The sequence below is a fragment of the Lepidochelys kempii genome, chromosome 7, assembly GCF_965140285.1.
Source record: "Lepidochelys kempii isolate rLepKem1 chromosome 7, rLepKem1.hap1, whole genome shotgun sequence".
NCBI classification, from domain to species: domain Eukaryota; kingdom Metazoa; phylum Chordata; order Testudines; family Cheloniidae; genus Lepidochelys; species Lepidochelys kempii.
This window is the reverse complement of record NC_136386.1, coordinates 1,031,613-1,045,395: the sequence shown is the minus strand read 5'-3', so window position 1 is coordinate 1,045,395 and position 13,783 is coordinate 1,031,613. Positions and strand designations below refer to the sequence as shown.

The following is a 13,783-nucleotide window of genomic DNA, read 5'->3' as shown; positions in this document are numbered from 1 at the left end:
GCTGTGACTTCTAGGCCAGACCACCTACGCCCCACTCCGTTACAGACTGGCTAGCCTGCAGTGAAATCCCTGCCACCATGTCCTCCATGTTATCCGTGCTCGCTAGGTGAGAGCTAGCCCAGGTGTGTCTGCCCGTACTACTCCTCTACCTTCATTTGTGGCGTAGCCCTGCCCTAAGCTGCCGTATTCTGATCACTGAGCTAAATACCAGGTGTTTGCTGCATGTGAGGAGGGGGCCCGTCGGCTTCAGAGTCTATGAAAGGGCGATAGCATGGCAGGGCAAATAACGCCCCCATGAAGCTCTCACGGTGGAGATGAGCGCTCACAAACTTTCCTTTCAAGCTGGTGTTAAACACTGGTGTGTGGAGATGTGCTGGGTACATGCATCAAATGCCCTGGATGCGAGGCCAGCTCTTTCACTACTTGGGATGACATGAATAGTAGAAGGGGCAAAGGATGAACTCATGCCTGGAAGGTACTGTAGCAATGTAGTCTGGATCTCCTGGCTTCCAAGGGACTCGACTCGGCTGGTCTGTCCTGCCGGGCTGCGCATATTTAACAGGAAGGCCAGCGTTCCAACACGTGTGATGCTGCAAGTGGCTGCTCTAGCAGGGGCTCTCTTGGAACAGGTGCCTCCTTGCCCCCAGCCCCCTGAGTGCGCGGTGGGCTGATGAGGTCAGGGTGGCTTAGCAGGTGTCACAGAAAGTTGGTGGAATTAGGATAATCAGTGGGCTGTGGTCATACCAGGGTATAATATATACAGGAATGACAGAGTCGGGTGTGCTGTTGGGGGAGTGGCATTATGTTAAAGAAAGCAGAGAGTCAAATATGATAAACAATTTATATCAAACAAACTGAACCACAGAATCTATGGATAGAAATGTGATGTGTGAATAAAGAGCATTGCAGCAGAAATACGCTACTGACCCCCGACCAGGATGGTGACAAAGCACCCCATCGCTGTACCATTTAACTAGACAGAGATGAGGATCCTGGTTAGATAGAGATTGAAAGGAGCTGTCAAAAGGGTTAAATGCCTGCAAGCAGCATGGGGGCTATTTACAAATGCCATAATATAGGATCAGATGAAATGTGTACCCTAAACCAGGAAGGACAATAAGAGGACCAAAGGAGTGCCACCGTGGCTAAACAGCAGAGTAATAGATGCCACTGGGGCAAAAGGCATCCTTTAAAATGTGAAAGTCCGATCCTAGTGAGGATTGTAAGAAGGAGCACAAACTCTGGCAGTCTGAGTGTAAGAGGATAATACAGCAGGCCAAGAAAGAACTTGAAAGCAACTTGCTAAAGAAAAGATGTAGCACAAAAGGGTAAGAATGTTTTTAAGCACGTCAGAAACAGGAAGCCTGCCAAACAGGCACTGGGGCCGCTAGACAGCCAGGATGCTAAAGGAGCACTCAAGGAAGACAAGGCCATTGCAGAGAAGCCAAACTAATTTGTTGCCTTGGTCTGCACTGCAGAGGTTGTGGGGGAGATCCTACATCAGAGCTATCCTTTTGGGGAGACAAATCTGAAGTACTGACCAATAGAAGAGGTGTTAGAACAAACTGATAAATTAAACAGTAATAAGTCACCAGGCCCAGATGGGATTCACACAAGAATCATAGAATCATAGAATATCAGGGTTGGAAGGGACCTCAGGAGGTCACCTAGTCCAACCCCCTGCTCAAAGCAGGACCAAACCCAATTAAATCATCCCAGCCAGGGCTTTGTCAAGCCAGGCCTTAAAAACCTCTAAGGAAGGAGATTCCACCACCTCCCTAGATAACCCATTCCAGTGCTTCACCACCCTCCTAGTGAAAAAGTTTTTCCCAATAGCCAACCTGAGTTCTGAAGGAACCCAGCTATGAAGTTGCAGAACTACTAACTATGGTATGTAACCTATTGCTGAAACAAGCCTCTGTACCAGATGACCGGATAGTTAATGTAACACAAATTTTTTAGAAGGGCTCCAGAGGCTATCCTGTGCATTACAGGCCAGTGAGCCTAACTTCAGTACTGGGAAAATTGGCAGAAGCTATAGTAAAAAACAGAATTGTCAGACACAGAGATGAACATAATTTGTTAGGGAAGAGTCAACATGGCTTTTGTAAAGGGAAATCCTGCCTCACCACTCTACTAGAATTCTGTGAGGGGGTCAATAAGCATGTGGACAAGAGTAAGTGAGCTGTAGCTCATGAAAGCTTATGCTCAAATAAATTGGTTAGTCTCTAAGGTGCCACAAGTACTCCTTTTCTTTTTGCCAATCAATATTGTGTACTTGGATTTTCAGAAACCCTCTGACCAGGTCCCTCACCAAAGGTTCTTCAGGAAACTATGTAGTCATGGGACAGGAGGGATGGTCCTCTCATGGATCAGTAACTGGTTAAAAGATACAGGAAACAAAGGGTAGGAATAAATGTTTGGTTTTCACAATAGAGAGAGGTAAACAGCAGGTCCCCCAAGGATCTGCATTGCGACTTGTGCTGTTCAGCATATTCATTAATGATCTGGAAAAGGGAATGACCAGTGAAGTGACAACATTTGCAGATGATACAAAATTATTTAAAATAGTTAAATCCAAAGCTGACTGCAAAGAGCTACAAAGGGATCTCACAAAACTGGGTGACTGGGCAAAAAACTGGCACATGAAATTCAAGGTGGATAATGCAAAGTGCATAGCAGTGGTTAAAAAGGCAAACGGAATATAAGGAATTATTAGGAAGGGGATTGAAAATAAGGCAGAAAATATCATAATGCCACTATATAAATCCATGGTGTATCCAGACCTTAAATACTGTATCTGGTTCTGGTCACTCCATCTCTAAAAGGATATAGTGGAACTGGAAATGGTTCAGAGAATGGCAACAAAGATGATCAAGAGCTTCCATACAAGGAAAAATAAATAAGACTGGGAGTGTTCATCTTGGAAAAGAGACGACTAAGGGGAGATATGATAGGGGTCTATAAAATCATGACTGGTGTGTTAATTGAAGAGAGAAATGCTATTTACCCTTTCCTGCAATACAACAACCAAGGATCACCTGATGAAATTAATAGGCAGCAGGTTGAATACAAACAAGAGGAAGCACTTTTCCACACAACATACAATTAACCAGTGGAACTCACTGCCAGAGGAAGTTGTGAAGGGCAGAAGTATAACTGGGTTCAAAAAAGAACTAGATAAGTTCATGGAAGACAGGTCTCTCGATGGGTATTAGCCAAGATGGTCAGGGATGCAACCCCATGCTTGAGGCCATGCTAAAACTCTGACTGCCAGAAGCCAGGAGGGGAAGCCTGGTGGATCATTCCTGCCTTGTTCTGTACACCCCTGTACACCCTCTGAAGCTCTGGCAGTGGTCTCTGTCAGAGACAGGTTACTGGCCTAGATGGACCATTGGTTTGACCCAGTATGGCCGTTCTTAGGTTCTTATGCTTTGAGGGCACATATAGCTGTACGACTTTTACATTAGTGTGGAGCCCTCAAATAAATGTAATTGGTGGAATTATTTTGTATTGCAAAACATTCTATTTCAAAGTGATTTTGGCTGTTGAATCAGTATTTGTTTTATTGTTGTTACATTTTGGTTAAAGGAAGCGCCCTCTTTAAGAACAGGCGGGGCACTGGGTTGCAGAGGGAGTCTGAAGGAGGCGGAGTACCATGTGGAACATTTTGCCCTTGCCACTCCAAAAAGGTCAGGACTTAGTTTAATTGACTCCTCTTTCCAGACAGCAGCCTGGTGCTTGAAAGTGCAACATGAGCTCTAGCTCTTCTTGGCGGACGGGCTGCTTGAAGCTTTTGCTCATGCACTACAGGTCGCCTTTCACGCGAAGCCCCCAGTCAGAACCCCGCCCAGCTCACTAGCCTTCCAAGCTGTCCCATCTCATGGAGATTTGGTGCCCCTGTATGAGATGAGTTTGGTGGGGCTCAGCTCCAGGTTTATTCACACAGCTTCACCACCAGGCTTTGTACTAATAACAATGGTGCATATTTGTCAGCCTAGTGGCGTGACGCTGCCCGCAGGCAGACGGTGGGCAGAGGGGCCTTTTTAAGGTCCACATCCTCCTGCTTTTTGGCCCCATTTGCTGCAGCTGCCTGTGCGGGGCACTGTGGCTAAGCACAGTGGGGCTGGCAGTCATTCCCCTCCTGTCAAGCTGTGGCCCGGTGAGGCTTTGTGCATGAGGCGAGTCAGGGTGCAAGTGTAACCCACACACATCCTGGGTGGGGTGCTCTGACCCCTCTGGTCTGCTACAGCCTGAGCTTTGTGCTATGTGGCTTTTCGCTCATGCAGTAGAGGCTCCTGCATTTAGCTCCAGAGGTCCCAGGTTCAGTCCCACTCACTGACGGCTGGGGTCTGTCGGTGTTACACAAGGCAGAATCTTGGGGGTCAGAGGGAGGCTGAGGGCTAGTAACTGGCTGCAGCAATGCTGCCCAGGGGGGGTCCTGCTGGGCACCTCGTTGTGAGGTCAGGGTGGGATCACGTTGAGGTTTGGCCCTCCTTCCTACCTACACGTGCAGCTGATAACTTCACTGGAGCCATGCATCTGCAGAGACCTCACTTGCCTATTGCTTAATTGCCAGCTGAAGTGACACTGGGATTATGTTTCCATGGTAATATGTATGTCAGTGCTGTTATTTTGGGGGTAAGAATGTCTGTAGAAAGGAAAACAAAGTAAGAAACCTTGTCAGGTTTGTCAGGTTTAGAAAGTTTTCTGCTATTGAAAGTAAAGAAAATGTTACCAAACATTTCCCACTTCTCCCCTTTTCCCCATTTCCCACTTTTCCTCTTCTCCCCTGCCCTTACACACTGGGGTGAAACCCCTGGGTCACGTGTTCTCGTGGCCTCCATGCTGGAAAGCCCAGCAACTGACTCCAAACTCTGCCTTGCAATCCAGAGTACAAGCTAGAGCCTTACAGTGCACCTTCACTATAGTGCCCTTTGGCTGTAATGAACCGAACCCGGTCCCTGAATCCCAGCCACCACTCTGACAACCCCACCCCCGCCGCCTGGGGCTAACGTTTTGATTGTCCTTTCACTATAAGGAACAAAAGGCTTGGACCCGACAGGTTCTTTATAACAAGGGTGTTCTGTGCTTGGTATGAGGCCATCCAGTCCCAGTCTAGAGGACTACACAAACCAGTCCCTGCAAAGCCCAGGGGGCTGCGTCCTGGGAGAAGGTGGAACACCTGGAAAAACAATGTGAGTTGCTGCAGAGAAGACAGAAGAGCTGAGCACCTGTCATTCCCACCATCCTCCGGGGGAGCTGGGCTCAGCGCCTCTGAAAAGCAGGCCAGTGATAACTCAATGCTGTGCTGTTAGCAGGGATCACTGGAGATGACCCAAATGTTTGTCAATTGATTACTAAGCATGCAGGCAGCTGTCTGCAAAGGGTGGGAGTGCGTGAACTTCATTTCTCACTGCAGAGGGCTCAATTAAACTTGTTACGTGGTTACAAACAGCCTGGCACCCAGCTGCAGATGCACTGCATCCGAGACTGCTAAAGGAGTTGGCGGGTGGGATTGCAGAGCCATTGGTCATTATCTTTGAAAACTCCTGGCAATCGGGGGAGGTCCCAGACGACTGGAAAAAGGCTAATGTAGTGCCCATCTTTAAAAAAGGGAAGAAGGAGGATCCTGGGAACTACAGGCCAGTCAGCCTCACCTCAGTCCCCGGAAAAATCACGGAGCAGGTCCTCAAGGAATCAATTCTGAAGCACTTAGAGGAGAAGAAAGTGATCAGGAACAGTCAACATGGATTCACCAAGGGCAAGTCATGCCTGACTAATCTAATTGCCTTCTATGATGAGATAACTGGCTCTGTGGATGAGGGGAAAGCAGTGGACGTGTTGTTCCTTGACTTTAGCAAAGCTTTTGACATGGTCTCCCACAGTATTCTTGCCAGCAAGTTAAAGAAGTATGGGCTGGATGAATGGACTATAAGGTGGATAGAAAGTTGGCTAGATTGTCTGGCTCAACGGGTAGTGATCAATGGCTCAAGTGGAGTGCCCCAAGGGTCGGTCCTGGGGCCGGTTTTGTTCAATATCTTCATTAATGATCTGGAGGATTGTGTGGATTGCACCCTCAGCAAGTTTGCAGATGACACTAAACTGGGAGGAGAGGTAGATACGCTGGAGGGTAGGGATAGGATACAGAGGGACCTAGACAAATTAGAGGATTGGGCCAAAAGAAATCTGATGAGGTTCAACAAGGACAAGTGCAGAGTCCTGCACTCAGGACGGAAGAATCCCATGCACCGCTACAGACTAGGGACTGAATGGCTCGGCAGCGGTTCGGCAGAAAAGGACCTAGGGGTTACAGTGGACGAGAACCTGGATATGAGTCAGCAGTGTGCCCTTGTTGCCAAGAAGGCCAATGGCATTTTGGGATGTGTAAGTAGGGGCATTGCCAGCAGATCGAGGGACGTGATCGTTCCCCTCTATTTGACATTGGTGAGGCCTCATCTGGAGTACTGTGTCCAGTTTTGGGCCCCACACTACAAGAAGGATGTGGAAAAATTGGAAAGAGTCCAGCGGAGGGCAACAAAAATGATTAGGGGACTGGAACACATGACTTATGAGGAGAGGCTGAGGGAACTGGGATTGTTTAGTCTGCGAAAGAGAAGAATGAGGGGAGATTTGATAGCTGCTTTCAACTACCTGAAAGGGGGTTCCAAAGAGGATGGATCTAGACTGTGCTCAGTGGTAGCAGATGACAGAACGAGGAGTAGTGGTCTCAAGTTGCAGTGGGGGAGATTTAGGTTGGATATTAGGAAAAACTTTTTCACTCAGAGGGTGGTGAAACACTGGAATGTGTTACCTAGGGAAGTGGTAGAATCTCCTTCCTTTGAGGTTTTTAAGGTCAGGCTTGACAAAGCCCTGGCTGGGATGATTTAGTTGGGGTTGGTCCTGCTTTGAGCAGGGGGTTGGACTAGATGAACTCCTGAGGTCCCTTCCAACCCTGATATTCTATGATTCTATGAATGATGTGTATCTATGCATTGTTCTGCACGTTCCCCAGGAAAGTAACCTAGGTGTGGGGCTCTCTTTGCTGGCTGGGTCTAGCCTTTGCCACTTCTACCTCCTTTTGCAGCCTCTCAGAACTGATTGCCATGCTGCCCGTCCATGTGCATGGACCATGGCTAGGCCCTGTGGAATGGAGAGCACTCCCGCATTTCCGATGCCAAGGAGAACCTCCTGGCATGGCTACAGAAATGAGAGATGGAAAGAGCTTTGCTCAGCTATGCTCCTCTCTCCGCTGCCGCTGCCCAGACAGGGTCAATCCCTGCAGTCAATGCTCCAGGGCAGTTTTCAGGGGCGCATTAATCAGGATTGCCAGCTCTCATAAGCACTGTGACTTTGGCCTTATTTGTGGACTGTCTCACAGGGATGTGAAAATCTGCGGTCTTCACCGGATTTGAGAGAGACAGAGAGACTGACCAGCAGCCTTGTGGAAGGTGCACTACTAAACAGCAAGCCTCTTTCGCCACAAGCTCTATCTTGTTCAGATTTCACCAAGAAGGTTAGTGTCGATTGGACATCATAGCGAATGCCAGTGAAAATGAGGTAGGATCAGAGTCTGAAATAGGAAAAGAACAAGTCAAAAATTACTTAGACAAGTTAGCTGTCTTCAAGTTACCAGGGCCTGATGAAATGTATCTGAGAATACTCAAGGAGCTGGCTGAGGAGATATCTGAGCCATTAGTGATTATCTTTGAAAAGTCATGGAAGACGGGAGACATTCCAAAAGACTGGAAAAGGGCAAATCTAGTGCCCATCTATAAAAAGGGAAATAAGGACAACCCAGGGAATTACAGACCAGTCAGCTTAACTTCTGTACCCGGAAAGATAATGGAGCAAATAATTAAGCAATCAATTTCCAAAGAACTAGACGATAATAAGGTGATAAATAACAGTCAGCATGGATTTGTCAAGAACAATTGTGTCAAACCAACCTGATAGCTTTCTTTGACAGGGTCTTGTGGATAGGGGGGAAGGCGGTAGACGTGGTATATCTTGACTTTAGTAAGGCTTTTGATACTGTCTCGCATGACCTTCTCATAAACAATCCAGGGAAATGCAACCTGGATGGAGCTACTATAAGGTGGGTGCCTAACGGGTTGGAAAATCATTCCCAGTGAGTAGTTATCAGTGGCTCAGAGTCAGGCTGGAAGGCTATAACGAGTGGGGTCATGCAGGGATCGGTTCTGGGTCCTGTTCTGTTCAATATCTTCATCAATGATTTAAAAAATGGCACAGAAAGTTCACTTATAAAGTTTGCGGACAATACCAAGCTGGGAGAGGTTGCAAAGTGCTTTGGAGAATAGGATTAAAATTCAAAATGATCTGGACAAACTGGAGAAATGGTCTGAAGAAAATAGGATGAAATTCAATACAGACAAATGCAAAGTACTCCATTTAGGAAGGAACAATCAGTTGCACACATACAAAATGGGAAATGACTGCTTAGGAAGGAGTACTGCAGAAAGGGATCTGAGGGTCATAGTGGATCACAAGCTAAATATGAGTCAACAGTGTAAATCTGTTGCAAAAAAAGCAAACATCATTCTGGGATGTATTAGCAGGAGTATTGTAAGCAAGACACGAGAAGTAATTCTTCCACTCTTGTCAAGGTTCCTTCCCCATTCTGAACTCTGGGGTACAGATGTGGGGACCTGCATGAAAACCCCCTAAGCTTATTTTTACCAGCTTAGGTTAAAACTTCCCCAAGGTACAAACTATTTTACCTTTTGCCCTTGGACTTTATTGCTGTGACCACCAAGCGTCTAACAGGGGAAGAGCCTGCTTGGAAACATCTTTCCCCCTCAAAATCCTCCCCAAACCTGGGGAAGGCTTGATAAAAATCCTTGATAAAAATCACCCGGGGGGGGGCATCTCAGTGGTTTGAGCATTGGCCTGCTAAACCCAGCGTTGTGAGTTCAATCCTTGAGGGGGCCATTTAGGGATCTGGGGCAAAAATTGGGGATTGGTCCTGCTTTGAGCAGGGGGTTGGACTAGATGACCTCCTGAGGTCCCTTCCAACCCAGATATTCTGTGATTCTCACCAATTTGCATAGGTGAACACAGACCCAAAACCTTGGATCTTAAGAACAATGAAAAAAGCAATCAGGTTCTTAAAAGAAGAATTTGAATTGAAGAAAAAGTAAAAGAATCACCTCTGTAAAATCAGGAAGGGAAATACCTTACAGGGTAATCAGATTAAAAACATAGAGAATCCCTCTAGGCAAAACCTTAAGTTACAAAAAGACACAAAACCAGGAATATACCTTCCATTCAGCACAGCTTATTTTATCAGCCATTTAAACAAAACAGAATCTAACGCATATCTAGCTAGATTACTTATTAAGTTCTAAGACTCCATTCCTATTCTGTTCCTGGCAAAAACCACACACAGACAGAGAGAACCTTTGTTTCTCCCCCCCCCCCCCCCCCCGCCTCCAGCTTTGAAAGTCTCTTGTCTCCTCATTGGTCATTTTGGTCAGGTGCCAGCGAGGTTATCCTAGCTTCTTAACCCTTTACAGGTGAAAGGGTTTTTCCTCTGGCCAGGAGGGATTTTAAAGGTGTTTACCCTTCCCTTTATATTTATGACATGCCCCCCAAATCACAGATAGGGTGAAACACTGGCTGGAATTTCTTCCTGGAGCTCTAGGAAAAACAGAGTTAATAAGTCACACGCACCTCTAAATATACTACCAAGTACATAAAGACTAACAATATTTTCCACATCTCAAGGACGATTTTAACCTGCACTTAGGGTCCTGCACTTAGGATGCAAGAATCCCATGCACAGCTACAGACTAGGGACCGAATGGCTCGGCAGCAGTTCTGCGGAAAAGGACCTAGGGGTGACAGTGGACGAGAACCTGGATATGAGTCAGCAGTGTGCCCTTATTGCCAAGAAGGCCAATGGCATTTTGGGATGTATAAGTAGGAGCATAGCGAGCAGATCAAGGGACGTGATCGTCCCCCTCTATTCGACATTGGTGAGGCCTCATCTGGAGTACTGTGTCCAGTTTTGGGCCCCACATTACAAGAAGGATGTGGATAAATTGGAGAGAGTCCAGCGGAGGGCAACAAAAATGATTAGGGGACTGGAACACATGAGTTATGAGGAGAGGCTGAGGGAACTGGGATTGTTTAGTCTGCAGAAGAGAAGAATGAGGGGGGATTTGATAGCTGCTTTCAACTACCTGAGAGGTGGTTTCAGAGAGGATGGTTCTAGACTATTCTCAGTGGTAGAAGAGGACAAGACAAGGAGTAATGGTCTCAAGTTGCAGTGGGGGAGGTTTAGGTTGGGTATTAGGAAAAACTTTTTCACTAGGAGGGTGGTGAAACACTGGAATGCGTTACCTAGGGAGGTGGTAGAATCTCCTTCCTTAGAAGTTTTTAAGGTCAGGCTTGACAAAGCCCTGGCTGGGATGATTTAATTAGGGATTGGTCCTGCTTTGAGCAGGGGGTTGGACTAGATGACCTCCTGAGGTCCCTTCGAACCCTGATATTATATGATTCTATGATTAACCAGTTGATTCTGGGAAACTTTCACGGGAGAGTGCATCAGCTACTTTGTTAGAATCTCCTGAGATGTGTTGGATGTCGAAATCAAAATCTTGGAGAGCTAAACTCCACCGAATAAGTTTTTTGTTATTTCCCGTGGCGGTATGAAGCACAGCATGTTCGGTTTGCAGGTGGAAACACTGTCCCCAAACATAGGGGCGTAGCTTTTCCAGAGCGTAGACAATGGCGTAACATTCTTTTTCACTGACTGACCAGTTGCTTTCCCTCTCAGACAGCTTCTTGCTGAGAAACACGACAGGGTGGAATTCTTGATCCGGTCCTTCCTGCATTAAAACTGCTCCCACACCATGCTCGGACGCATCTGTGGTTACTAGGCACGGTTTGTCAAAGTCTGGGGCCCTTAGCACAGGGTCAGACATGAGTGTCGCTTTAATCTGGTTAAAGACCTTCTGACACTCTTCGGTCCACTGAACGGCATTTGGCTGTTTCTTTTTGGCCTCTGGCCAGGAGGGATTTTAAAGGTGTTTACCCTTTCCTTTATATTTACGACAACTCTACTCCGCAGTGATTAGGCCTCAGCTGGAGTATTGTGTCCAGTTCTGGGCACCACATTTCAGGAAAGATGTGGACAAATTGGAGAAAGTCCAGAGAAGAGCAACAAAAATGATTAAAGGTCTAGAAAACGTGACCTATGAGGGAAGGATAAAAAAATTGGGTTTGTTTAGTCTGGAGAAGAGAAGACAGAGGGGATGTGAGAACAGTTTTCAAGTACATACAAGTTTTTTACAAGGAGGAGGGAGGTAAATTGTTCTCATTGACCTCTGAGGCTAGGACAAGAAGCAATGGGCTTAAATTGCAGCAAGGGAGGTTTAGGTTGGACATTAGGAAAAACTTCCTACCTGTCAGGGTGGTTCAGCACTGGAATAAATGGCCCAGGGAGGTTGTGGAATCTCCATCACTGGAGATTTTTAAGAGCAGGTGAGATAAACACCTGTCAGGGATGGTCTAGAAGATAATCCTTGGTCCTACTATGAGTGCAGGGGACTGGACTAGAGACCTCTCGAGGTCCCTTCCAGTCCTATGATCCCCTGAGGCTATTTTTGTGCCCTTCACAGCCAAGGTCGCAGACCTTGGGGGAACTTTGCAGAGTTGCTGTGGCCATGTCAGTCCCAGGATATTAGACACACAAGGTGGGGGAGGGAATGTCTTTTATTGGACCAACTTCCGTGGGCAAGAGCGACAAGCTGTTGAGCCACACAGAGCTCTGCGTCCACTGTGGGAAACTTCCTGTGAGCAAGGGCGGAAGGTTTGTATAATTTTTGGTGGTGCCCAGAACAGATCCAAGTCCCCCATCCCATCCTGGCCCCCCCCACACACACACCTGCCTCTCGCTCTGGGAGGGGGGTTGGGTGCTGGGTGCAGGCTCAGGGGGTGGGGGTGTGAGAGGGGGTGTGGGGCTGGGCCAGGGATGAGGAGTTTGGGGTGCAGCAGGCAGACTGCCCCGGGGCTGGGGTGGGGGGTACAGAGAGGGGGACTCCCCCCAGCCCTCTCCCACCGGCAGCAGCAAGCTCTGAGGGAGGGGGACAGGGAGAGGGACCCCCATCCTGCCCCCCCCGGCACGACACTCATCCAAGCCCCCCCAGACTGCTGCTCAGGAGGTCCAGCCACAAGTCACCTGCCGGGGTGGGGGGCTGCCCTGCGCCTCCTCCCCGCCTCCCTCTGCAGAGGCAGCAGCCTCCTGAGCCTGTCCCCGGCGAGAAGCGCAGGGTGGAGGTGCAGGGGCAGCCGCCCAGGGAGGGCAGGGACGCCCGGGGGAGGAAACGCTTGGTGGAGGGGGCTGCGGAGAGACCCAGCCCTGAACATTGGTGGAGCCCCCCGGGCCCTGAATTTGCTGGAGCCCGGGCACCACGGGCCCATACAACTCACTTGTGTACACTTAAACCCCTGCCCAGGAAGATGCCCCTATGCCAATGGGACGGCTTCTCCCATCGGTGCAGCCAGCCACCTCAGCGCGAGGCGGGAGCCGTGTCCCTGGGGACGCTCCGCCGCCGATATCAAGCCGTCTGCATGGGGGGAGGGGGTTGGTCGGTGTAACTGTGCGGATTTTTCACACCCCTGAGTGACATCGTTACACCAACGGGGCCTGTAGTGTAGACCTGGCCTCAGCGTGTTACCAGTAACGCCCGGTGGAACCCTTGTTTAGCAGAAGTATTTAACACGTTTCCAGGGACTATTCGTGGTGAAGTGGCTCCCCGTCATTCATCAGTGTCACAGATAAGACAGCTCGTGCAAGGTCACCTCAGCCAGAGCTGGGCACAGAGCCCAGGGCTCCAGCTTACCGTCTCCTCCACTCTGCTATACAGTCTGTCAGACTGTGTGGCAGATCTCAAAGCAGGTGCTTCTGTAAATCACCAGTTAGAAGCTGAACCACAATCTGAGGTGGGGTCTGCTATGGCTTGGACGCTAAGAGCGCTGCAGAGACTCTCACTCTTCCAGCTGGGAGTCTCAGTCTCACAGATGGCCCAAACCAGGGGGTTGTGAACATTTCACTCTGTTGTCTGTAACCACCACAATCTGGTCCCAGCAGCGGGAACAGAATCCTGCTACCCAGGGCTTGGCTACACTTGCGAGTTAGAGCGCATTAAAGCAGCCCCGGGTGCCCTAGCTCACTCCCCGTCCACACTGGCAAGGCACGTAGAGCGCTCCTGGTACTCCATTCGGCGAGAAGATTAACACCTGCTGCGTAGTGGCTGAAACGCCCAGGTGTCAGTGTGAACATTACTGCACTGCAATCAGCCTCCGGAAACGTCCCATAATCCCCTAAGCCACTGTTCTCATTGTTTTGAACTCGCCTAGGAGTGCGGCTATGCCCTTTGAAAGCTCCATTTCTGGCAGCCGGCACCAAGACAAAGCAACCGTTCATGTGGAATGCTGTGTGTGAGAGAGAGGGGCGGGGGCGTCTGCTGCTGTCTGAACTTAGCAGACAGCATGCTGGCATGCTCTCAGCCCCCCAGAAACCCACTCTCTCTCCCCCCACCTACACACAACACACTCCGCTCCACCCCACCTCCCCCCCATTTGAAAAGCGCGTTGCAGTCAATTGCATGCTGGGATAGCTGCCCACAATGCACAACTCCCAATGCTGCTGCAAGTGCCACCAATGTGGCCACGCCCGTGCGCTTGCAGCTGTCAGTGTGGACAGACTGCAGCGCTTTCCCTGCTGCGGTCTCCGAAGGCTGCTTTAGCTCTACAT

At 48.8% G+C, this 13,783-nt stretch overlaps 1 protein-coding gene across 1 annotated transcript in view; it reads left to right on the top strand.

Annotated features, from left to right (window-relative positions):
- IHO1 (interactor of HORMAD1 1) overlaps positions 1 to 7,717 on the top strand; it is a 60,864-nt gene extending 53,147 nt beyond the window's left edge. The window contains exon 8 of the mRNA XM_073350829.2: positions 7,382 to 7,717. Coding sequence (XP_073206930.2) covers positions 7,382 to 7,540 — 159 coding nt within the window. The 3' untranslated portion in view covers positions 7,541 to 7,717. The remainder of the gene's footprint in view (positions 1 to 7,381) is intronic.
- The last annotated feature ends 6,066 nt before the right edge of the window (positions 7,718 to 13,783 follow it).